Genomic DNA, 25,805 nt, shown 5'->3' on the forward strand with positions numbered 1-25,805 from the left:
GCTGATTGAAGAGCAGAATCTCTGTACGTGTGTCGGTGAAATGAACCTGCTTAACATGGACGCTATTTTCTGGGTCTGGTTTAAAACCCGATCCGCTTCCGTCCCCGCCAATGCCGTCAAGCGATGGGAAGTTGGGAACGGAAACGGATAAAACATTCTGTCAAAGGCTCAACATATTTCAACTTTTCAAGGGCTTGGCGCCCCGAAGGGAGAGAGGAGGGTCTACCACTGACTCTGAGATTATGGGTCCGGGCCCTGAAATTGGACGGTTGAGATCCGTTTGATATGAGGCTACATTATGACATGGGCCTACCGTAGTTCCCTAACCCAATAAGTATGTGATCGGCGGGGCTTCCAATTGTTTCCTTTTTCGGCTGCTCAGCGACCCGCGAAGCGATCAAGAAACGACCGGAGAAGCTTTTTCCAGTTTTGGAGGAACCACGAACGAATTCCGATTTGTAGGGAAGAAAAATGAAGATCACGTCTCTTCTGGTTCTGAAATGCAGCTCTGAAGAATCAGATCCGGTTATCCTCGCCAATGCCTCTGACGTCAGCCAGTTCGGGTACTTTCAGAGGTCGTCAGTCAAAGAATTCATCGTCTTTGTCGGTCGCACCGTCGCCAAACGTACCCCGCCGGGCCAACGCCAATCTGTTCAGCACGAAGGTCCCCTTTTATCTTATCGGTCATTTCCGTTTTTGTTTTCTGTTTTTAGATTTTAATCTCAGTTTTTGTCTAATTGCATCTTCTATGGATGACCTGTTGGATGTTGAGAAAAAGGTTTCCTGAAGGCGGAAAATTGAATGTATTGATTTCTTTTGCCTTGCTTATATTTGCGAAAGCATAAATTGAGCTTTTTTAAATATTGTTATTGTTCTGTTCATGAATGTTTTTCTATGCCAAGAAAACCGAGTTGGTTATTGCAAAATCGAAATCTAGCGTTAGGTTTTTTGACCTGTACGCTGGACAATTGATATTTGTTGCGCTTTTTTTGGCGCAATTTGTATTTTCTAGTAGGGAAGATTTGGAGGGTGGAAACTGTTCTGAGAAATTATATTCTTTCTATGTGTTTGTGTTTTTAGAATACAAGGTGCATGCATACAACAGGAATGGTCTCTGTGCAGTGGGTTTTATGGATGACCACTATCCCGTGCGCAGTGCGTTCTCTGTTCTTAACAAGGTAAACCCATGCTCCTCTTCCATTGCTAATAAAACCTTGACATTTTCTTTGAGAAAAATTTGTCTTTTTGAACAAATCCTTCATTTTTCTCTTTTATGTCAATATAATCATTTGTGAGTCTTTCTTCTAGCCATTCATTCATGTGTGCTGTATTGGTTTTCAGATCTTCAAAGTGCCTGCTAATTTAGCTTGTAAACTTATTGATATATAACCTGGGGTCTTGAATGCTTGGTTCTGTAAACCATAAGCATTCCTATAGCTTTAATTTTTCTTTGTTTTTAAAAACTTCTGCAATTCCTTATGCCAAAATTGTGCATGCTTGAGATTGCGTAGAGTGGAGTTTAAGAAAGAGTGCATGCTAAATGATAATTTCTCTGAAATTCTCTAGCTCACATGGAATAGGATAATGTGGCTCTGCGCTTCTTTTGTATTATCATTTGTGGCATATAGATCTTGCTCTCAGATAAATAATTCTTCTGTGCATAGGTGCATTGTGATTGAATGTCAAATAATTAGCCATAGTGTTACTATTAATATGTAGTTTATTGCATAAAGAGAAAACTTATTTAAGGTAGAAAGCATTTTACAATGAGAGATGTTGAAAGGCTGAACCTGCTGGATGCTAGTCTAGTGGGTAGATTTGTGGGAGCAAACTCCAACACTGAAATTATGGAGATTTGGGCAGCACGTTAGTGGGCTAAAGGAAAGTTGTTGGGGATTATTGATCAGAAAAAAAGTTGTTAGGGGTGTGAAAATTAAATGGATATTGTTTTTCTTTATGTTTCATGAGAAACCAGCATCCTAAGAGAGCAGGAGAGCATGCTGGAATTGAGTTGAGCCTTAGAAGATGACACCCATTAGCAGGGGCACTAAAGAGCCAACGGGGAATGAGAGTCTTAGCAGATGGCACCCACTTCATGCTTGGTGCCTGCAACTTTCACAGCAATTGGTAATTGTTATGGCAAATTTTTGAAGTTTAATGGTAGAAATAGGATGTGGGATAACCGGATAAGGTGGATATGGCAAGAATTTTAGTTGAGACCAGTGTTATAAGACTTGGACCACACACACCGGAATTCTTGCCGGGTCACAGTTAAACAGTTTGACTGCCGAGTCAAATAAATAACATATATAATAGATTTTCTAATTTATATCACATCTATAAGTGGTGCATAGATGGTTAAGTTGTTGTTTTTTGATACAACTCATACAAGTGACCAGGGTTATGAAAACCAAAATGAACACAAAAACATGATGGATTAATGATAGCATATGACACACATAACTAAGAGGTCTCAAATTCAAATCTTCCTATTGACATTTTTAAAGTTTATAGTGTTTGAGTGACCCAAGCGGGTTATGAAAACCAACTGGGTCGTAAGGCCATTGAAACCTAGCTGGTTTTCAACGGTTCCACTGGGTTTTGATAAATTTGACCGCTTTTGAGAAATCTGGAAATCTGGGGTATTAAATAATCACAATGACCTCTAGTTCCCAGGTCTTTCAGTCTAACTGTTCAGTCTGAGTCTTGGAACACTGGTTGAGATGGAAGATACAAGCAAGATTCCTTTAAAGGCAGGGCAAGGGACTTGAATGTTGAAGGTTTTAAGAAGCAGGGGTAAAAGGACAAACTTTAAAAGTCATAGGAAGAAAGAGAGATTAGGGTGAAGTAAAAATACAAGAGCCAGAAAACATTTTGCCCTAACTACTACTAGGTCAAAGAAGAAGGGATGGTAGTTGGTGATCACTACATTATCTTGGGGACTGAGAAGGATAAAGCATGAGTTTAGAGGTGTTTGATGGTGCCAATTTGACACTTAGGTAGATAAAGATTGAATCAAAGGAGGAAATACAAGAGAATGGATATGGGTCATTACAAATTACAAAATAACAAGAACAGAGGTGAGGAAGAAAAGATGCTCAACTGTTAAGGAATGCCCAGATATGGCAATGAAGGCACAATGAACAGCGGTGCAATTGACAGGTCTGACTGTAGGAAACTGAGGGAGACAGTAATAGAAAGAGAGATTGAAAGCATAGAGGATAGGGACTTTGAAGGCAAGGATGAAACAAGGGAAGGAACAACTTTACAGGGGAATCAAACATTTGGCAAGGTTGGTTTCATAAAGGAGGTAGCTGAGTTTTTAGAGTTGGGAGCAATGTCATGGGTCGAAGAAACTTAATGTAACTGGAATCTAGAAAGTGAGAACTAGTACACAGATAATTGAAGAGGAACTAGAGAAGAAGATATCTTATAGAGAGCTGAGCAATAGAACTACAGAAGTAGATTGTGAGTAGACAAATCAATTCTCAATAACATTAATCAGAGAGAACAATCAAACAACTTTAATTCCTATTTGTGAACTCGAATGGTATTAGAGAAGAGACTTAATTCAAACAGCATCAATGTAAACAAACAAACAATCCTTTATTACTTAGTTTGATCTTGAAAAAAACTTAATTCCCAAATTGAACTTAACTCAAATGGCACCAGAGAAGGGGAGGAAATCTTGGCGGCCGTGAAGTCGTTGGTTGCCATTAAAGCCACCAGTGTTTATTATTTTTGGTATGAAGTCTTTGGTTGCTGTTAAAGCCCACAAGAAGAAGACTTGAAGGACAAAACTAAGGTTTATTGTTTTTGGTTGTCGTGAAGTCTTTGGTCACCATTAAATCCCACAAGAAGAAGACTCAAAGAAGGTTTCTTGTTTCCAATTTGACATTATTAAACTCGAAGGACAAGCCGATGTTCTGATCAAGACTTGTTGTGCAGTCTTCATGATCATTCTCGAAGAGGAAGACCTAGTCACTCAATGAAGATTCAAACTCTTGATGGATAAAATGTTTATTGCTTTTAGGGATAAGGGGCCATTACTTTGTGTAATGGTAAAATCTCAGAATTTTGAGCATGAGAACATGGGCTCGAGTTTGAGGGTGGCCACTTAGTGTACAAATGCCAAAGGTTAGGACTGTACCCAATATACCCCTTTGATGCAGATGCAAAAGCAAGTAAAGAATTCATGGTTAAACGTACCAATTTCAAATTCTTATACCATCTTCATAATCTTTAGGTTATGGGAATAGGATATTAGTATTGTTTTGTTTTTTTTATTATTTTCTAGTTGTTGGTGTCTTAAGGACATGGTTCTTTTTTTTAGATTTTTATTTCAAAATTACTATTTATGGTAACTCTTGGACTTACTATTTATGGTAATTCTCACAATTACAATTTTTAGTAAACTCATGGATTACCATTTTTAGTAATTTCTGGTGTCTTTAAATTAAGTTAGTAGGTACCATAAATTACACACTAAAGAGGGAGAAAAAGAAAAGTATAAACTAGCAAAAGTTGAGAGGAAGGAGTGACAGAGATTTAAACCATGTTAGGTGCATTAAAGATGAATATCAAAGAGTCTTGATAAAAGATGAGAAAATCAAATAAAGATGGAAAACTATTTTGAAAAACTATTAAATGAACAATAGGGAGAGGGTGCTAATGGAGGAGGAGCTAGCAATACTAATAGTGTTAAAAATAATACATACCTTCTTAGAGTTAGACCTACTGAAGTAAAATAGGCACTAATAAGATGAAGGGAAAAGCATTAGGACTTGATGGGATTCCAGTAGAAGTGTGGAAAGGTAGGCTTGTTATGGCTAACTAAGGTATTTAATAAGATAGTAAAAGAAAAAGAGGGTGTCTATATTTAAGAACAAAGGTGATATACAAAGTTGTAATAACTATTGAGGGATTAAACTCATGAGCCACGCTATGAAACTCTAGGAGAGAATAATTGAACAAAGATTGCGACTTGAAACAAGTGTATTAAAGAACCAATTTGGCTTTATGTCAGGGAGATTAACCATGGGAGTTATATTTCTTTTGAGATGATTGATAGAAAAGTTTAGAGAGAAGAAGAAGGATTTTCATATGGTGTTCATTGCTCTAGAAAAGGCTTATGATAGATTTCCTAGAGAGATAATATGGTGGATCTTGGAAAAGAAAGGGGTTCAAAATAGGTATATAGACCTAATTAAGGATATGTATGAGGGTGCAACAACCACTATTAGAACATCAGTGAGAAAGACTTAAGATTTTACAATTATGATGAGTCTTCACCAAGGTTCAGCACTTAACCCTTATCTATTTGCACTGATCACAGATGAATTGACTAAACATATTCAAGAAGAAGTTCAATGGTGTGTGTTGTACGCGGATAACATTATTTTAATTGATGAAATTAATGAAGGATTAAATGCAAAATTGAGCTTATGGACAGTTGTGTTTGAAACAAAAGGATTTAAAATAAGATCAAAACAGAGTTTATGACATGCAAATTTAGTAATAATTGGAGTGTAAATCAGGTTACACTTAGGATTGGAAACCAAGAGATAACTCAGTGTGTCCATTTCTGGCACCTTGGTTCAATAATTCATAACAAGGGAGAGACTGAGGAAGATGTCACCCAAAGAATTAGAGCAGGTTGGGCAAAATGAAGGGGTGCATTTGGACTTTTGTATGATAAGGAGAATATTACTTAGATTAGAAGGAAAATTCTATGAAACAATTGTAAGGCCAGCTATGATGTATGGAGCGAAGTGTTGGGCATTTAAGAAACAACATGTTCAGAAAATGGGTGTGGCAGACATGTGAATGTTAAGATGGATGAGTGGAAAACTAGAAAGGATAGGATAGGAATGAAGCCATCCATAGAAGTCTAGGGGTAGCTCTAATAAGTGATAAAATGAGAGAGAGAGAGAGTAGGCTAAGATGGTTTGGTTACATGCATAGAAGACCACCAACAACTCCAATTAGAAGAAGTGATTTGTTACAAGTGGAAGGGGCTAGAAGAGCTAGGGGTAGACCAAAAAAGGATATGAGTAGAAGTAGTAAGAAGTGATTTAAGAACTAATAATTTAACCATGGATATGATTTTAAATAGAGAAGATCGGTGAAACATGATTAATGTAGCCAACCCCATAGTTGGGATAAGGCATGAGTGATGATGATTAAGAAAATGTTATTAGAGTTGTTTTAGTAATTAGAGTCCTCGTTGGAGGGTCTTTATGGGTCATCTATTAATTTATCTTAGTTCTCAAACAATTAGAAGTTGTTTTGGGTCAGTTTGCTAGTCCAATTTGGAGTGTCTTTATGATCCCCCCTTCTCTTGTCTGTTTCTTCTTCTAAGTGACCTATCTCATTGCTGTTTACCCCAACAGCAAGCATTATACTTGCTTCTCCATTCATATTCTTCATTTCTAATCACCCGTGAGCCTCCACTCCATAGGGCCCACAACACTAGATCCTAAATCATAGGATCCCTACCCCATCCTACATCAGTTTGGTATCAGAGCCAAATCCCAAGATATTAGATCCATATCAACAGGTTCAAAGCCATATTTAGAGGTAAACATGATGGACCCTACAATGGAAGAAGTTAATGCCAAACTTAATGATTTGGATTCATAACTATGAAGAAGAGAAGGATCAGCTTCGTGATCGAGTTGACTTTAAAAAAAGGGTATTATTATTGTTGGCATTGATAAAAAAGAGTATTATTATTTTTTTGATTGGAAAAAGGTATTATTATTGGTTAATGTTTTTTTTCAAATGCTACATCTAATGGAGTATATCAGCCTATTTCTTTGGCATCGAACTCTCAGTTCATTGTTCCCATTCTGCCCTCTATTACAATTTACACCGACTATGCAACAACAGTTTCAACTCGAAATTGCTCTTGATATTCCTACTTCAAAGACTGCTACTCAGGAAAATGTTGATGGGAAAGGACAACTAGGTATAGGGAAAAAGCTTATTGTAGATCAAGAGCTAAATTTGGATGTTTAACAAGAAGATGCCAATGATGTTCACAATGTGTTCGAAGAAAAGATTCAGCATGCTCAGATGGTAATTTTTGAAGATAAGGATCCAAGTTTTGGTGTTGCTGATTTTTTTTATCCCTTTTGTTCCCAATATCTAATTCGTGACTTAGAACAAATATTGATCCTCTGCCACTTCAAAACACAAGGACAAGTTTTTTTGAACCAGGGAAGAATCAGAATGATGCAAATGAAAAAGCAAGCAAAGAATTCATGGGGAAACAAACCAATTTTCCAATTCCTATACCAACTTCAGAATTTTTGGGCTATAGGATATTGGTATTGTTTCATTTTATTTATTTATTTTCTAGATGTTGGTGTCTTCAGAACATGGTTCTGTTTTTTTTTTAGATTTTTATTTTGAAATTATTATTTATGGTAACTCTTGGACTTGCTAGATATAGTAATTCTTGTAATTTCTATTTTTAGTAAACTCACGAATTACTATTTTTAATAATTTCTGGTGTCTTTAAATTTAGTTAGTCAAAATAGGATTTGGAAAGTGTTATCAGAGTTATTTTAGTAATTAGAGCCCTCATTTGAGTGTTACGGGTCATCTATTGATTTGTCTTGACTCTAAAACAATTAGAAGTTGTTTTGGGTCTGTTTCCTATCCAAATTGGAGTCTGTAAAGGGTCATCTGAGCTCATGTATTAAGCCTATAAAAAGAGTCATTGTAATTGCAAAAAGAGGAGGGTTGATTTGAAGAAATGGAGATTGGTTCAGTGAATTCTGGTTGTTGCCAGAAGAGTTTTCTATTTTTTTTTGATGAATGATAGAAGAGTTTTCTTTTTTCCCGTCTCTTTCATCTATTTCTTCTTCTAAATGACCTATCTCATTGCTGTTTACCCTGATAGCAAGCATTCTACTTTTCCATTCATATTCTTCATCTCTAATCACCCACAATCCTCATTTACTCCATAGATCCTAAATTAGTAGGACCCCTACCCTGTCCTATATCACTCCCCAAGACCCTAGATTGTTGTGATCGACATTGGGTAATGGTTTTATGGGACATAAGTTCAACTTTCATTTTTATTTTGCTATAATTTAATTTAAATATATGTTTTTACCATTAGCTTGTAATCTGTTGTTCGGTTCAAATGATCGGGTTGATTGTTTACTGACCAATTACACATTTTCCTTAAAATAAGGGGTTGCAGGGTAAATAGAACTAGGCTTTTGCCTGGTTTCCAGGTTGAATGGCCTGACCATCCGGGTCCATGATGGTCTAAATCTGAAACATTGGTTGGGAGTGTTAGCAAGGAGGGTTTTTCCAGGCAATGGAATCATTTTCTGTTGGTTGGAATAACACGGTAGTGACTCACAATTTGTGGATGATACAATCATTTTCTGTGAGGGTGGTGATCATGATCCTATGAAAGCAAAACACTTAATGGAGGTGATAAAGTTGTTTGAATATATCTCCAAGCTGAAGATTAATTTTGAGAAGGGCCGTCGGTGGGGATAAACTTGAGGTAGAAGGAACTGAATGCAGTAGTATAGTCTCTAGGTTGTGCTATTGAGTGCTGGCCTTTGAAGTATCTTGGTTTGCCTTTAGGAGATAATCCAATAGAAACTAGGTTCTGGAACCCAGCAGTGGAGAGGTGTACCAAGAGATTGGCAGCTTGGAAGAGAAATTATATTTCTTTAGGAGGTAGAATTACTTTGTTAAAGTCCACTCTAGCAAATTTGCCAGTCTACTACTTGTCGGTTTTTAGGATTCCTAGGAAGGAAGTTCAAAAATTAGAAAAGTTGATGAGAGACTTCCTTTGGGAGGTGCATAAGTCTGAACTCTTTTTGGCTCAGTTGTAATTTAGGTTGTTGTAGGTTGGGATCGCACCTTGCGTCCCTATTGGGATGGATTGTATTATAAATCTCGATGTAATCCCTTCTCTTTTTAAATAAAATATAAAAAAAATCATCACCAGCTGAAGACAGAGGAGAACCAAGAGAGGATAGGGGTGCTTAGGTGCATTTGTTCATTTATCTTGGTGCTATTGGAAGATAACATTATCTGACAAAAAGATGGGTTGATGAGCAATCCAGCTTGGGGTGTTGTTATGAAATTTCTGTTGGTAGATTGGGGAAGGACTTAGGTCATAGGAAAGATAGGTCACTTATTTTTGGTTGTGGGTAACTGGGTATTAGGGTGTTGTTAGTAAGTGGAGTGAAGTGGATAGCATGATTTCTCTCGGTGATGCCTTATCAGTTGAGTTTGTATACACCTGGATTTTTCCCTTTAATAAATTTATTTTATATTTACTATAAAAAAGAGCTATGCTTGGGAGACCACCCCTTCTTTTTGGTCCGGTCCCTTCATGGCTGTGCTCCCATTAGGAATCTGGGCAACCTTTTAGGGTTTCCCTTACTCTGAATATAGGCATGGGTGGTTTATCCCAATAGAATTGTTCTCTTCAAATGGTTCCCCATATTTTCAGTCAGAGTTACTCGTAGATTTTGGTGCTATTGCTTGTTGGCTTAAGTATTTATTCGGCAGTGGTACCATAGTACCAATGTGGTATTTTAACTGGCATTAATGATGATTTGTAAATCTATGCAATACTAAAGGAGAGTGATTATTGTTTGAAAAAAAAGGAGAGTGATACCAGTGACTTCATCAATTGGCTAAATATGAGGAATCTAGGGGAAATTGTTCTATGGAAGCATTTCTTTTTCTTGTTTAAATGAGTGGGTGATTACAAGTTAATACAAGAACGAGAATGTGGGATTGAGTCTGAGAGTGGTTACTTACCATAATTTCCAAATGTTAGGTTGTATCTAGTCGACCTGTCCCAAGACCCCTGATAGCTAGGACCAGCAATGCATTATGAGCTTACATGTTGCCAAATGAAAAATAAGGCAATGACTTCCTGTGTGTATCTTTTCATGGTTAATGATAGAAAACAACACACATTCAGTGTTGTCAATGTGGCACAAAGTGATATGTCTAAATTTGATAGAATGGTACAATATCAGATATTAGTTAATAAAGACTGGAAGTATGCAATACTTCAGATAGGTGGGACCACATGGAAGCCTCTGCTTTGCAAATATAAAAAGGAAAGTTGGATGGTCTGAGATCAAAAACAACATTGACCATCTAATGTGGTCCTATAGTTTATGGCAGCTGTCTACCATAATACTACCAATTGGAGGAAGGCCTAAAAGAAATCCTTCACTATTTCTCTTTTATTTTATTTCTTGTTTCAATTTTATATATTGTACCCAATCATGTTTGATGATGCATGATGAAAGAAAACTTTAAAATAAGTTTGTGGTCAACTTGGCAAACTGGCTATTAGTTGACTTAGTTGATAGGTCTTCCTCGGTGGTTGCATCATGGTTATTCATTGACTAGTTAGTGATGCAGTCAATATGGTTCTCAACTGGCTAGTTGATTGACTAGTTGACACTTTGATAACACCATGTGCAGTACATACATGTCCAACTCTTCATAGATCAGTAGAAAGTCAAGCATAGAAGCCCCAATGGCTATTTATAGACCACTCAGAATAGAAAGTCAAGCATAAGAAGCAGCATCTGTTTCCTGAAGTGATAAAAATCGAAACTCTAGCAATATTCTATAGTGGAAACTCTAGAAAACCAATTAGCTCTCTATTTTGCTCATTTTGCAGATTACCGATTCCAATGGCTATTTCTCCTCTGAGTGATACTTAGCTGCACTCTTTCCATAAGCTGCAAATAGTAAAAATAGAGCAGGTCCTTTAATATGTCCTCCCTCTTACCATAACGTGTCAAACTTGCCAAGAGGATGCAACTTGAATAAGTTTCTTGTGGGGGATTATATGGTGTTTTAACAGGACTATAAAATGAGACCACAATATGGGGAGCAATCTAAACCCAGTCCATAGGCTTATACAGAATTATCACTAATTTAAAGAAGCAAAATAAAGGAAAAGAAAGATGCTTATATAGAATGGCCTGAAGGAGGAAAGACTATTGCTCTTGTAGTCTTAATATTGGTGGATTAATGATATGGTGTTTCTGAATGTTATTGTTGGACTTAGTATGAGAAACAAAAGAGAAGAGTCGTTTATCAAAAAAAAAAACCCAAAAGAGATGAGTCCTTTGAATTTTGTGAGACATGAACAATGCGAATTCTATATTGGGAACTTCCCTATGATAACTGGATGCATGTACAAAGGTGCCATATCATGTCAGATACTTCAATAGTGTAAATATCATATCTGGTACTGCATCCAGCCATTCGATTTTCATATCCATAGGAACTTCCAAGGTTAAATTTATTGCAGATGTCATTTGAGATGCACTCCTTGGTTTTGCTCATGTTTGAGGAGTTTGATAAAGGATTCAATGGAAGAGGTATGAGCAGGAATGGTATCTTTTCTACATTGGTAAATTTATTTGGGGTTGTTTGCTTAGTTTTGCGTACTAAAATCATAGAGAAGTTTTCTATACATGTTCATCTGTGTTATCTATTATGTTTTGTGAGTTCAACTTCAGCCGTCTTTTGCAACTACTAGTCTGCTAGATCTTGAGCTGTTAAAGTTTTGCACAAAGAAGCCAAGGCAGAAATAGCCATATACTTTGCTCATTTGCTCTCATGAAGTTTGGTTTTCGTTGGAGATGCTTGACTCTGATATTGGCTGGCAACCTTTGGAGCTGTTCCTTTTGATGATTGGTGTTTACAACTTTACATTGCAAGGAGAAGATTAAATTTGCCTTCATTGTGCAAAAGAAGGGTCTCTTAGCACTTCAATTTTCTAATTGTCTTCATTCTGTTTTTCCTTTTGATAAGCCAATTATCTGCTTTCTCAATGGTGCTTCTATGACTCACACAGCATATTAACATTTCTAGCCATTGGTCACTTTGATTTTCCTGATGGCCAAGCCTTGCAATGTTTAGGTCTCTTCAGAGGAGTGGAAAATTATTGTTCTTAATAAGGAGAGGAGATGCTAAACTTCATCATTAGTTGCCATATTGATGGCACTGAAGTGAACAATTAAGAAGAAAAAGAAAACAGATTGTGGCTGGCCTGTTTTTGTCATGGTTTGAGACTGAGACATGGAAATATTTCTTTAGGCTCAGTTTGGGAAGACTACAAATACAAATATGTACTGTGCAAAACAAGGTTTACAAATACAATAAACAAGGTTTTGCACTGTAAATATTTGTATTTGTACTCCTCCCAAACTGAGCCTTAGCAACTGGGACCACCTACCATTTTGATTTCAAATCTGACTTTCTACACTCTCAACCAATGCCTTCTATTTCACAATATATCTAGTTCTTCAAGTGATGGAAGACATACAGAAGGATGTGATAGAAGTAACTTGCCATACTACCAAGATCTCCTGTGTTTGAGGGTGGGATCCTACATATCCAAAAAGAAATTATTCTATAATATGCAGTCCTGCAATGAATGAGTAGGTGATAACTATTTTCTTTACATCCCTTAACATAGGGCAACCATTTTTATTCTTCTGCCACCATGCAAGGTGATATATAATAAATCACTGTATCAACCTTCAAAAGAAGAAGCCCCCGTTGAATGGAGCTAGAGAGCCCCAAAAGCTTTGAAGCAATGGAAGCCTGTTTCCAGCTCTAATATCAAGTTTCTAACTGTAAATTGCCCCTGAGATCCCACTTGAACATTTACATCCTCTCAAATGCATGTAATGCATGTAGTTTTGAATTTTCTGTCTTTTGTCTTGTTTTCATTGGGATAAATTTGAAGGCTAAATCTCATGAATTGGCTGGGTGGGTTCTATTCTATTTTAGTAGGACTTTACCTATGCTTCTTATCACTTCATTGTATTGAGGATATCATTTTTGCATAACTTAAGAGGTGATTTATTGTAGCCTACTGACTTACTATGAGTCTGTCAATTTTTCATGATACCTTGTGCTTAAAGAGTTGGTACATGTAAAGTGTATATTCTTCCTAAGGTGCTGATATGAGATGGTGCATAAAATTTAATATCTGCTTCTTTGCTTGGAAGGGTAAATAAAGAATTAAACTAAAATTAATGGTACCCAGGTAGTGGATGAATACCAGAAGAACTTTGGAGAATCTTGGAGGACTGTACAGTCAGATTCCACCCAACCATGGTCCTATTTGAATGAAGCTCTAACCAAATTTCAGGTACCCCTCTGCATCCTGATTCATAATTAAATTAGAAGATAGAATGCCATTGTCCATTTCCTCTTTTAACATTCTACTCTGTTGTGGGTGAAGCTTATGTACCATATGATTTTGAAGTTTTTCACTGAAAATAACCTGGATGTGTTTTATTATTTTCTTCAGGACCCTGCAGAAGCTGATAAATTGCTGAAAATCCAGAGGGAGTTGGATGAAACTAAGATCATTCTTGTGAGTTTTTAATTATGGATTTGATGGTAAACAATATGCCAAATCTGTTTCATCATTTTATTACCAAGTATGCCTTATAAGCTTTTTTTCACATATTGATATGCATACAACTATTTTCATATATTTTTCATTATTTGTTTGAGAACAGTTTGCCTGAATTTTTAAAAATCCGAACTAGAAGATAATCCCCATCAGTATCTTGGGGCTTTCCAATCTTGTCAGATTGACCATCTGACCTAGTTCTACCCACTACTATAGGTTGTATTTAGTACCAATATTGTCAGATCAAGATTGGATTGGATAGTGATCTCTGTTAGGAATGCAACCCAAAAGGTTTTCTGGGTTCTGGAAACCATAGTTTTTGTATTTCTGAATAGTTGGATAAATTGCTTTTGACCCAGGTGGTATGGTAAAATCTGGTCATTTTTAGTAAACTGTCTGAACTCTAACAAATCAAATGTGGATTTTTTTTAGTAACAAAAACCCAACATGAAGTTTTGAATCTATGTTATCCCTTTGAAAGCCAAGACAATATACCATCAAGCTACAAATCTATTGGTGTGCTAAATAAATTATTTAGTTAATTTTTACATCTAAAATTGATATTTTTTATCAGTACATCTAATCTACATGTTTTTCGTTACAAAATTTTAACAAAATTAGAAAGGACAGAGTTAGAAATGAAGTCATACAAAAGAACCTAAGAGTATCTCCAATAAGTGATAAAATGAGAGAAAGTAGATTGAAATGGTTTGGTCGCATGCATAGATGACCATCTACAACCCCTGTTAGAAAAAGTGATTTATTACAAGTTGAAGGGGCTGGAAAAGCTAGGGGCAGGCTGGAAAAAGACTTGGGTGGAAGTAATAAGAAATGATTTAAGCACCCATATTGGATATGACACTGAACAGAACAGTATGGTGAAATAGAATTCATGTAGCCAACCCGATATAGTTGGGACTTGGGACAAGGCTTAGATGATGATGATGATCAACTCAGTTATCATCACCATATGACATGAATGCAACAACCCCTAACTCAGAAAGTGTGGGCCTGACCTAAAACTTCTCTGAGCAACTGCTTGTTGTTTATAAAATGAAATTTGGGGTGAAGAGGAAGGAGACTGGGTGGAGCTTAAAGCTTTGGGGCTGTCAGGGGGAGCTGTAATTATATGGAATCCAGGGGTCTTCAAAAAGGTTGAGGAGAACATTGGAGTGTTCTCAGTCTCCGTGTGCTTACAAGAAGTAAATGGTGATTGGAGATGGGGTTTAACAAACGTTTGTGGGCTAAATGAGGAGGGGGAGAGGGAGGAGTTTTGGGAGGAACTATGAGGGTTGAGACAGAAGTGGGATGGACATTGGTGTGTGGGTGGGGATTTCAATGTACTAAGAAGAAGAAATGAAATGGGGGGGGGGGGGGAGGGATAGAAGAGTTTCTGTAGGCATGAGGAGGTTTGAAGATTTTATAACTAGTAATGAGTTGATAGATCCACCAATGGTAGGTGGGAAGTTTACCTGGTCGAATGGCCAAATTCCAGCCATCCTCAGAAGGCTGGACAGATTCTTGTTTTCAGGAGATTCAGACTATGTAGGGGAAGTGGTCGAAGAACCAATGACAATACAGTTATCAGACCATAAAGCAATCCTTCTGCGAAAGTTTGCTGCTGTTATAAGCCTTGAATCTTTCAGATTCAAGAATGTATGGCTACTCCAACCAAACTTAGTGGAATGGGTAGAAAGTAAGTGGAAAGACCAGCAGATTTAAAAGTGATGAAAAAATTGCAAGCCATTAAGCAAGAGTTGAGGGGGAGAAGGAAAGAAGCATTTGGAGGGGAAGAGGGTAGAGAAAAAGAGATTTAGGAGAAGCTGGCCAGGTTAGAAAGGGTAAGAAAGGAAGGAGAATTCAAGAGAGAGACACAAAATGAGATGGTGGTGTTGGATTCCGAGCTAGAGGACCTAATGTTGAGGGAGGAAGTCAGGTGGAGACAAAAATCTAGGGCCATATGGCTGAAAGAGGGAGACAAGAATACCTCTTTCTTCCATGCTTTTGCAAATGGGAGAAGGAGAAATCTGATCACAAGGATCCAAGTGGAGGAGGAGGTGATAGACACATGGGGGGGATTCAAGATGAAGTGGTTTCTCATTACAAGCAGCTGTACACGGGGAGAGATTGGAGCTGGGCGTCTCTGGGAGAATTGGAACCAAATAGGTTAAGTAACAGTGAAGTAGTTTGGCTAGAATGGGATCTTGAAGTTGGAGAGGTAAAGGAGGTTTTGAAAAAAATCAATGGTGACGAAGCACTAGGGCCTGATGGTTTTAACTTTAATTTCATTAAAAGCTGCTGGTATTTCTTACAAGAGGACTTTATGCAGATGTTCAAGGAGTTTTTGGAATTCAGAACTCTAGATAGGAGGGAAAATGCTACTTTCATCTCACTAATATAGAAGAAAAGTGGGGCAGTGAACATAAAAGACTTCATACCAATTAATCTGATAAGCACAGCCCTTACAAGCTTTTGGCAAACGTGTTGGCAGGAAGGCTGAGGAGAGTGGTTCAGTAGGTGATAGCGGAGACACAGATGGTGTTTGTAGAAGGAAGTCAAGGAAGACAAATCCTGGATGGGGTGTTGGTGGTTAGTGAATGTATAGATTCAAGGTTAAGAAGTGGAAGACCAGGTTTGGTTTGTAAAAAGGTTGATGGGGTTTGGGGAGGTTTGGAGGGGCTGGGTATATGGGTCCATTTCATCAGCCTCCTTCTCTTTGTTAATCAATGGAGTATCATCAGAATTTTTCCAAGCATCTAGAGGGCTGAGGCAAGGGGACCCTCTTTCCCCTCTATTGTTTGTCTTAGTCTTGGAAGCACCAAACCTGATCATGAAGAAAAGGTGTGCAGAGGGGGTGAATAGAAGGCTTCAAAGTTGGAAATGAAGGCCCGTGTATCTCTCACCTACAATATGCTGATGATACACTAATTTTCCTAGATGCTTCAGCAAATCAAGTTCTGAACCTTAGAGCTATTTTAGTCAACTTCGAGATGCTAACTGGTCTAAAGGTGAATTTTGAAAAGAGTTCACTGATGGGAGTTGGGGACACAAGTGTCGAGGAAGTGAGACAGTTAGCAGAGGTGCTGGAATTTAAGGTAGGGGAGCTACCTTCACATATTTTGGGCTACCGGTGGGATCAAAGACAACACCAATTAACATATGGAGGCCTTTAATAGAAAGGGTGGAGAGGAGGCTAGATAGATGGAAAGCCAAGTATCTGTCGTTGGGTGGAAGAATCGCACTCATGAAGAGTGCTCTGTCTAGTCCACCATCATACTATCTTTCCTTTTTAAAAGTTCCCAAAGAAGTGGCTTCTGCAGTTGATAAAATTCAGAGGGACTTCCTATAGGAGGGGGTGGGGTGGGGACGAAAAGTTTCACCTGGTCAAGTAGGAGAATGTATGTAGATCAGGGGGGGGGGAGGATTAGGACTGAGAAGGGTAAGACTAATTAACAAATCACTTTTAGTGAAATGGTTATGGGGATTTGGGAAAGAGGGAGAGAGGGAGGCATTATGGAGGAGGGTGGTGGCTGGAAAATATGGTGTGGTGAGGTTTGGGTGGGAGTCAAGAGAGGTAAGAAGTTCCTATGGAGTGTGTGGCAAGGAATTATGAGATTCAATCAAGATTTCAGAAGTTATGTTTAAAGTGGGGGAAGGTCTTAGGGTAAGGTTTTGGGAAGATGAGTAGCTGGGGGTGGGAAACCTTTGTGAGGTGTGTCCTAGGCTCTACAATCTGACAGACCAACAGATGTCTATTGAGCAGTGCTATGAGTGGAGGGCAGAGATGGCTGGGGGTGGGAAAACTTTGTGAGGTGTGTCCTAGACTCTACAATCTGACAGACCAAGAGGTGTCTATTGAGAAGTGCTATGAGTGGAGGGGAGAGATAGTGATTTGGAATCTGAAGTTCAGAAGACCTTTATTGGACCAAGAAGTGGAAGAGTGTATTCTTTTATTGGAAAAAGTTGGAAGAGGCAAATATTTCCAGAGCTACAGCAGATGGGCTGTGGTGGAAAGACTGTAGAGAAGGATGATTCTCAGTTAAATCCTTTTACATGGCTTTACTGAGAGATGGTGGAGATTCAGACAAGATAAAAGGAATATGGGGCAACCCAGTGCCCCCAAGGGTAGAAGCTTTTGCTTGGCTGGTGGCACATGACAGCATTGTAACTTGTGATCACTTGAAATCCAGAGGCTTTCAGCTAGCAAATTGCTGCTATATGTGTAGTCAGGAAGAAGAAACTGTCCATTTATTCTTCTCATGTAATGTATCAAACTTTATGTGGAAAATTTTCTTATATCTGTTTGGAGAGATTGCTTATCAACCCTTGGCCCCGGCAGAGCTATTTTCCAAGTGGCCGAAAATCAGAGGAAGCTAGAAACCCAAAATCCTGTGGAGCTGTATTCCATTTGCAGTTTGCTGGACCATCTGGAAAGAGAGAAATAGAAGGGTATTTGAAGATAAGGCAAAGAATATTGAAAATTTGATTGCAGGAGTGGGCAACACAATATCAGCTTGGGTCCTCAGTCTTCCATAGTTCAACCAAGTGAATATGGCTGTTCTGTTAGAGAATTTTTGGAGCACTTTGGAACAGAATCCTTATAATTCTGATTCTTTTACAGTGTAATTTCTGATATGTAGTTGGTTTGTCAACTAGACAACTAGCATTTTGAAACGTGCTTTTTTCAGTTTAATGAAATTTCCTTTTTATCCTATAAAAAAATCATGTGCTGTGAATATGGGAATCACCCTCTAAGCATTGTAGATATTTGCAAACAATAGAAGATTGCATGTGTACTTTGCATGAACTATAATTAATATTGAAAGGCAACTTGTTTTTTGATAAGTAACAGAACCAATTTATTAAGAAAAAGAAAGAAGAAACAGGTACAGAAGTGGGGGGAGGCAAAATCTCTTAGCTCTCCCCAAAAAGGCAATAAAATTACAACAAAGCCCAAACATTTGATAACATTTGATTCCTTCCCTCCCCTTGTTTGGCAAGTGCATCTGTAAAGGAGTTAACACACCTTTTGACCCGCTGCAGTCTCACTTCCATACCCTGAGTCATCCACTTAACAATCCTTCTTACATTAATGTAACTCCACATGTCATCATCCACTGTAAAGGAGTTGGCACACCTTTTGATCCACTGCAGTCTCATTTCCATAACGTGAATCATCCACGTGACAATTATTCTTTCATTAATGTTGTAGGAAACTGTGGACCCCACATTACTATTCGTGTGACACCCTGGGATGTACTTAGATTTAATCAGCTTTCCTAGTAGGATTAGTTTCTTTTTATTCTATCTTATCTATGATTAGTTTTAATTTTAATCTAATCTTATCTTGCCATGTAAGCATTGAGTTATTTTACAATCAGGAAACTATGTATACAAATTAAGGAGTGGGGCGGCTGTTTCAACAACACCAACCGCTCTCTTCTTTCTAAAACCTCTCCATGAGTTCTCCCTCTTCATCTCTCTTCTTTTTCTTCTTCTCTTCTCTTCTCTCTTCCTTTCTTTATTTTCTGTTCAAAATCTAAGAGATGTTTGTAGTCTTGTACGACTACTTGGTATCAGAGCCAGATCTGGGGCTTCTCATGTGAGTTTGATCCAGCCGACCACATGAGAATTTCCTAGGGCTGGAAGAATAGAAAGATCAGTTCTTCAGCTGATTCTTGGAGGTTATCTACAGCAGCAGTCCAAAGATTGGATCGATCCTTGATAACCAGGAAGAATCAGAGAAAGATAAGAGGATCAAGATCAGTTCTTTGATCAAGACAGGAGGCGGCTATCAGAATTTCAGAGGAATTTTGGTTCGAGATCAGCCTTTCAAGACTAGAAGAGACGATCAGAATTTCAGAAGTTCTTTGATAAAAAAACAGTGTTTCAGAATTCTTTAGTGAGATTTCAATATTTCTTAAGATCGGCAGCAAGAATGACTTGATCTAAGAGGTACGGTTAGAAAATTTTCTCCTTTCTAAATTTCTTTTGGGGTTTAAGAGAAAACCCTTGAGATTCAGGACTGCTATTATTTCAGGGAGGTAATCAGATTTGTCTCCCTCGATTTAAAGTTATTCTTTACTCTCTGGAAGACCCAGTAGAGCTGTTTCAACAGGACCGTTACAGCTGAATCAGTTTTTTTTTTTACTGTTATCAGTCTCAAGACCCAGTAGGTTGACTGTTACAGTAATTAGAGAGGTTTCTTTTACTGAATCAGAATTCTTCATCTAGTCCCACTACTAGTTACAGACCTAGTAGGCTGATTGGTACAGTAATTAGGAAGTGCCCTTTAATTAACTTCTAAGAATGGAGTTTAAGAGCCAAGGAGAGGGTGTTTTTGGGAATGGTTCAGGTGGCATGACTGAAAATACCTTACAGATTACAACTGTAAAGTTTGATGGTTCAAACTACTTAGAGTGGGCCCAATCAGTCATGATGGCCATTGGGGGAAGAGGAAAGCAGAACTATTTGTTGGGAGATGTGAAGGAACCAACTAAGGAGGATCCGACTTATGCTAAGTGGATTCAGGAAAATTATTTGGTGATGACATGGCTGTGCAACTCCATGCAGCCACACATCAGCCAAAATTACTTATGGGCAAAAATAACTAAAGAAATATGGGATGTTGTGAAAAAACCTACTCTCAACCCCTTAATGTTGCTAGGGCTTATGAGCTGAAATGTGAGGTTAAAAATCTCAAACAAGGAGAGAAACAGGTCTCAGTTTATTTTTCAACCCTAAAATCTCTGTGGCATGAGATTGACCACCTTGAGACAATTGAATGGGAGAGTTAGAAAGATGCACAGACTTATAGAAAGCAAGTTGAAACTAATAGAGTATTTGAGTTCCTAGCTGGCCTAAATTCTGAGTATGATATTGTAAGACGACAACTATTGACAAGAGAAAGTGTGACTCTGTCTCAAGCCTATTCCCTAGTGCAAAGTGAAGAAACTAGGAGAAAGGTTATGTTACAACAACAACCTTTCGAATCTGCCCTGGTAGTAGTTAAATCCAAGCCCTGGGGAGAAAAGGAAAGGGATTTGAAGAAAGAGGCTAAAAAGGACCTAGTTTGTGAACATTGCAAAAACCTAAACACACTAAAGACACTTGTTGGAAGCTGCATCCACATCTAGTTCCAGCAAAACTTAGAAACAAAAAGGGGAATGCGAATATTGCTGTCAACACTGATAGTGCAGCCTCAACGGCCTAAAGAGGCACTTCTCTAGACACCCTATCTGCTGTTCGAGTTGCTCTAACACAATTGAAAAGCGAAGTCAGTTACTCAGTATCATCTCCTCAACCATCATCAGCTCCTTCAACCTCATCATTTTCTCAATCTGGTAATCGGGCCCCAGCTTAGCATGCTTCAGCTCTAGGTAATACAGAACATTCTTGGATAATAGATTCAGGACCATCTGACCATATGATTGGCTTGCCATCATTTTTCTCTACCTGTCATTTATCTTCTAGTAAAGGCAAAGTATCCATTGTTGATGGATCCCTTGTTCCTATTTCTGGCAAAGGAGACATCAAGTTGTCTGATGCAATTTCCCTATCCTCCGTCCTGAATGTTCCTAAGCTTAATACTAACTTGCTCTCAGTTAGTAGCATTACAAAAGAACAGAATTGTTTAGTAACCTTTTTTTCCTGATTGATGTGTTTTTAAGGATTTGGAAACAAAAAAGGTGATTGGGACTGGCAGTGAGACAAATGGAATCTACTTACTTGGAGGAAGTGCTCATCAGGAGCATAGCGAAACTAAGAAATCCTTTGTTTCTCAGTCTGTTGATCAGGTGATGCTTTGGCATAATAGGATGGGCCATTTATCCTTTCAGGCTTTGAAAAGTTTGTTTCCTAGTATATTCGAATCTGTTCAGATGACAAGTTTGAAATGTGAAAGTTGTGAGCTTGCAAGCAGGACTACCTATTCATTAAGTAAAAACAAAATCAGTATTCCTTTTGAAATCGTGCGTACTGATGTTTGGGGACCCTATTATACCACTGCCATGGGGGGGTATAGATATTTCCTATTATTTGTTGATGATTATACTCGATTTTCTTGGGTTTACCTTATACGTTCTTGAGATGAGGTTCCAACATTAACCTGGATCTTTCATCAAATGATTTTAACCCAATTTGGGGTCAAAATTAAAATTTTTAGATATGATAATGTAAAAGAATATTTTTCAAACCCATTAGCCTCCTACATGCTTGATCATGGGATTATCCATTAGAGTACCTGCCCACATACACCACAATAGAATGGGGTTACTGAAAGAAAGAATAGACACATATTGGAGGTAGCCAGAGGCATTATGTTTACCTCAAATGTGCTTATATGTTTCTGAGGGGATGCCATTCTTATAGCAGTTTATCTTATCAACCGGATTCCCTTACGGGTTCTTGACATGAAAACTCCATTCACCCTTTTATACCCTGATAAAGAATTGTTTACCATTCCCCTCAAAACCTTTGGGTGCACTTGCTTCGTTCAAATCCTTGGCCCTCATCGTTCCAAATTTGATCCTAAGGCCTCCAAATGCATTTTCCTTGGATATGCCCAAATTCAAAAGGGATATTGTTGTTATGAACCCACTTCTAGAAAAAGATTTGTCTTAATGGATGTCACTTTCTTTGAGGATAAACCCTATTATCCAAGGGTTTCTCCTCAGGGAGAGAATAGTGAAGGTAGGAGTAGCTCATCAGAAGTTCCTTTACCAATCCCATTAAGTGAAGAAGGATGTAATGGGGAAGGATGTCAAAGGTGCAAGGATGTGAGAGTCTATCACAAACGTTGGAGATAGGTTGATTTCGGACATCAGCAATGCAGGCCAGTCCCAGTCCCCTCTGTAGAACCAGATCTAGGTACCACAGTAGCCCCAGTTCCTCCTGTAGATCCAGATCCAGGTATCAGTAGCCCCAGTTCCTCCTACAGATCCAAATCCAGGTACCACAGTTGAGAGACATCCAACCATGGAACCTTCACCTTCATTTGGTGACCTTGATCTCCCCTTAGCAGTCCGAAAAGGCAAACACTGTTGCACCATAGCTCATTGCATTTCTTAGTTTTTATCCTATGGTCATTTGTCTCCCTCCTACGAGTCTTTTTTCGCATCCATTGTTGATATTCCCATTCCTAGAACAATACAGGAAGCATTGGAGATACCAGAATGGAAAGATGCAATAAAAGTAGAAATGGATGCCCTCGTCAGAAACAATTCCTGGGAGATAGTTGATCAGCCCAAAGGAAAGAAACCAGTTGGATGTATGGGTATTCACTGTGAAACATAATGCTGATGGTTCTATTGAAAGGTATAAAGCCCGATTAGTTGCAAAAGGATTCACTCAGACATATGGTATTGACTACTTAGAGACTTTTGCACTAGTAGCAAAGATGACCACTATCAGAGTCCTATTATCTCTTGTAGCTAATTACTCTTGGCCATTGTATCAGATGGATGTCAAAAATGCCTTTCTCAATGGAGATTTGCAGGAAGAAGTTTACATGTTGTTGCCTCCAGGATAGTATAGCACGGAGACAGGAAAGGTTTGTCGATTGAACAAAGCTTTATATGGACTAAAACAGTCCCTAGAGCTTGGTTTGACAGATTCAGACGAGCCCTTGATAGGTTCAGATATGTGGAGACCCAGTTAAACCACACCTTGTTTATTAAGAGAATGGATTCTTCCGTAACCTTGCTTGCTATGTATGTGGATGATATTGTAGTAACGGGGAGTGATACTAGTGAAACTGAGTCTCTTAAGCAACTCCTCCATCAAGAATTTGAAGTAAAAGATTTGGGGGAATTACGATACTTCTTGGGCATTGAGGTAGCTAGATCCAAGCATGGGATTTTTGTCTCTCAACGAAAGTATGTCCTTGATTTGCTAGAAGAAACAAGAAAGTTGGGAGTTAAGCCTGCAGGCACACCTATTGAGCAGAATCACAGGATTAGTGTAGAAGGTGGAGAGCCTATTGAAGATAAAGCTATGTTCTAGCAGTTATTTGGAAAACTTCTCTATCTTTGCCTCACACGACCTGACATTAGTTATGCAGTCAATGTAGTTAGTCAGTATATGCACTCTCCTAGAACTACTCACCTCCTTGCGGTTGAAAGGATATTAGCATATTTGAAGAGGTTTCCAAGCAGAGGCTTTTTGTTCAAGAAAAATGGCCACATGAAGATAGAAGTCTACACAGATGCTGATTGGGCTGGGTGTGTTGATGATCGAAGATCTACCTCTGGATATTGCGCCTTTGTAGGAGGTAATTTGGTCTCTTGGAAGAGTAAGAAACAAAGTGTTGTTCCTCGTTCCAGTGCTAAAGCTGAATATAGATCCATGGCAAATGGTGTGGCTGAGATTCTATGGTTGAGATCATTACTTGAGGAATTGGGTATTGTTTATGAGAAACCCCTAATGTTGTACTGTAATAATCAAGCTGCCATTAATATAGCACATAATCCAGTACAACACGACAGAACTAAGCATATTGAAGTGGATCGGCATTTTATCAGAGAAAGGGTTACATCTCAAGAAGTATGCCTTCCCTACATTGCCTCTGACATGCCAGCTTGCAGGCCTTCTCACCAAGGTTGTCTCAAGAAAGAAATTAGAAGAAGACCTATGCAAGTTGGGAATGACAAATATCTACTCCCAACTTGAGGGGGAGTATAGGAAACTGTGGACCCCACATTAGTATATGTGTGACACCTTGGATGTACTTAGATTTAATCAGCTTTCCTAGTAGGATTAGTTTCTTTTTATTCTATCTTATCTTGGATTAGTTTTAATTTTAATCTTATCTTATCTTGCCATGTAAGCATTGAGTTATTTTACAATTAGGAAACTATGTATATAAATTAAGGAGTGGGGCGGCTGTTTCAGCAACACCAACCACTCTCTTCTTTCTAAAACCTCTCCATGAGTTCTCCCTCTTCATCTCTCTTCTTTTTCTTCTCCTCTTCTCTTTTCCTTTCTTTATTTTCTGTTCAAAACCTAAGAGATATTTGTAGTCTTGTACGACTACTAATGTAACTCCACATGCCATCATCCTCCTTTTCTAGCCTACCTACCTATTACCAATTTTGAATCTCCTTCAATGACCAATCTATTAATGTTTAGCTACTTATCCCTTTTTGCACCTTTTAAAACAGCCATAATTTTAGCTTGAGTGAGTTCCCCTTCCCCAATTTGGCCTGAAAATATAGCAATAACCTGAGCTTCCTCATTCTTAAAAACTCCTCCAATACTTTTACTAGGGGCTGAGGATGCCACAAAGGATGGGGAACATTTTTACTAGGGGCTGAGGATGCCACTTCCTTCCAGTTATATAGCAAATCCGTTGTAGGAATATCTTCAAATAAAGCCATCGGTTTCACCCAGCAAAGGAAGCCATATGTTTCCTTTCCTCTCATACTGTCCAACAAATCACAGCTCTTGTGCATCTCCATAACACTCTTCCCCACTTCTTTGTCCAGCTATGATCAAAAGAGTCAAAAAAGGCTTTGCACAATTGGTGGAGTTCACCTACAACCAAACAAAGAGAGAAATCAATCCCAAATAGAAGAAACAAAGGGGTAGGAGATTAGTAAATGATAGCAAGACTCAACATCAGCTTTACAAAGAATGCACCAATTAGGGGATAAGCACCAAAATGCTTTTTTCTTTCAAGTATATCACAGGTGTTAATCCTTCCCAATAGAAAGCCTTAGTCCTTGGAGGAATCGGTTTACCCCAAATTCGGAAAGGGTTGCCCAAGACTATCAGAAGGTTGAGCTAAGGCTTTGAAAAAAACAAGCATAGAGAAGGGAATTGGTCTTTTAGTGGCGAACTCCCCACGCAAACATGTTCCCAGAGCTTTGCTAGACTTCCAAAGCAAAGATTATACCTGGAAAAGGGAGGGAATGAATGTAGAATGGAATGTATAGACTTCCTAGGAGAAGCACTAGTAGCTTGAGCCAATATTTCCGCATCCCAGCTCTCAGCTGGAATGCTTAAAATCACCTTAGCCCATAGTTTATCCCTCTCCACTGGAAGTCTCCACAACCATTTCCCTTACAGAGCCATATTCCTAAGCCACCAAAACTCCTACTTTTACCACAACTTCCAACTAACCCTATGAACCTTTCTTTCCTCCCCTAATTCCCACAAAAGAATCTCTAATTAGTTTCTTCAAGCTTCTGCAAACCCCTGTCGGAATTTACACCGATAAAAGGTGAACAGGCAGGTTGGCCAAAGTTGACTTGATTAATGTAATTCTGCCACCCAAAGATAAATAATTCCTCTTGCAATAAGCTAATCTCTTTGTAAATCTGTCACTACAGGGTTACAATAACTTTCATTTCTC

The 25,805-nt window shown here is 38.4% G+C and overlaps 1 protein-coding gene across 1 annotated transcript in view; it reads left to right on the plus strand.

Moving 5' to 3' along the window:
• The first annotated feature begins 349 nt into the window (after positions 1-349).
• The window catches only part of LOC104601402 (VAMP-like protein YKT61), a 28,962-nt gene continuing 3,506 nt past the window's right edge, over positions 350-25,805 (plus strand). The window contains exons 1-4 of the mRNA XM_010264705.2: positions 350-664; positions 1,081-1,178; positions 13,079-13,183; positions 13,346-13,411. Of these exons, the coding sequence (XP_010263007.1) occupies positions 472-664; positions 1,081-1,178; positions 13,079-13,183; positions 13,346-13,411 (462 nt within the window). The 5' untranslated portion in view covers positions 350-471. The remainder of the gene's footprint in view (positions 665-1,080; positions 1,179-13,078; positions 13,184-13,345; positions 13,412-25,805) is intronic.

Source organism: Nelumbo nucifera, chromosome 2 (assembly GCF_055504915.1).
Source record: "Nelumbo nucifera cultivar China Antique chromosome 2, China Antique-T2T, whole genome shotgun sequence".
Taxonomy (NCBI): Eukaryota; Viridiplantae; Streptophyta; class Magnoliopsida; order Proteales; family Nelumbonaceae; genus Nelumbo; species Nelumbo nucifera.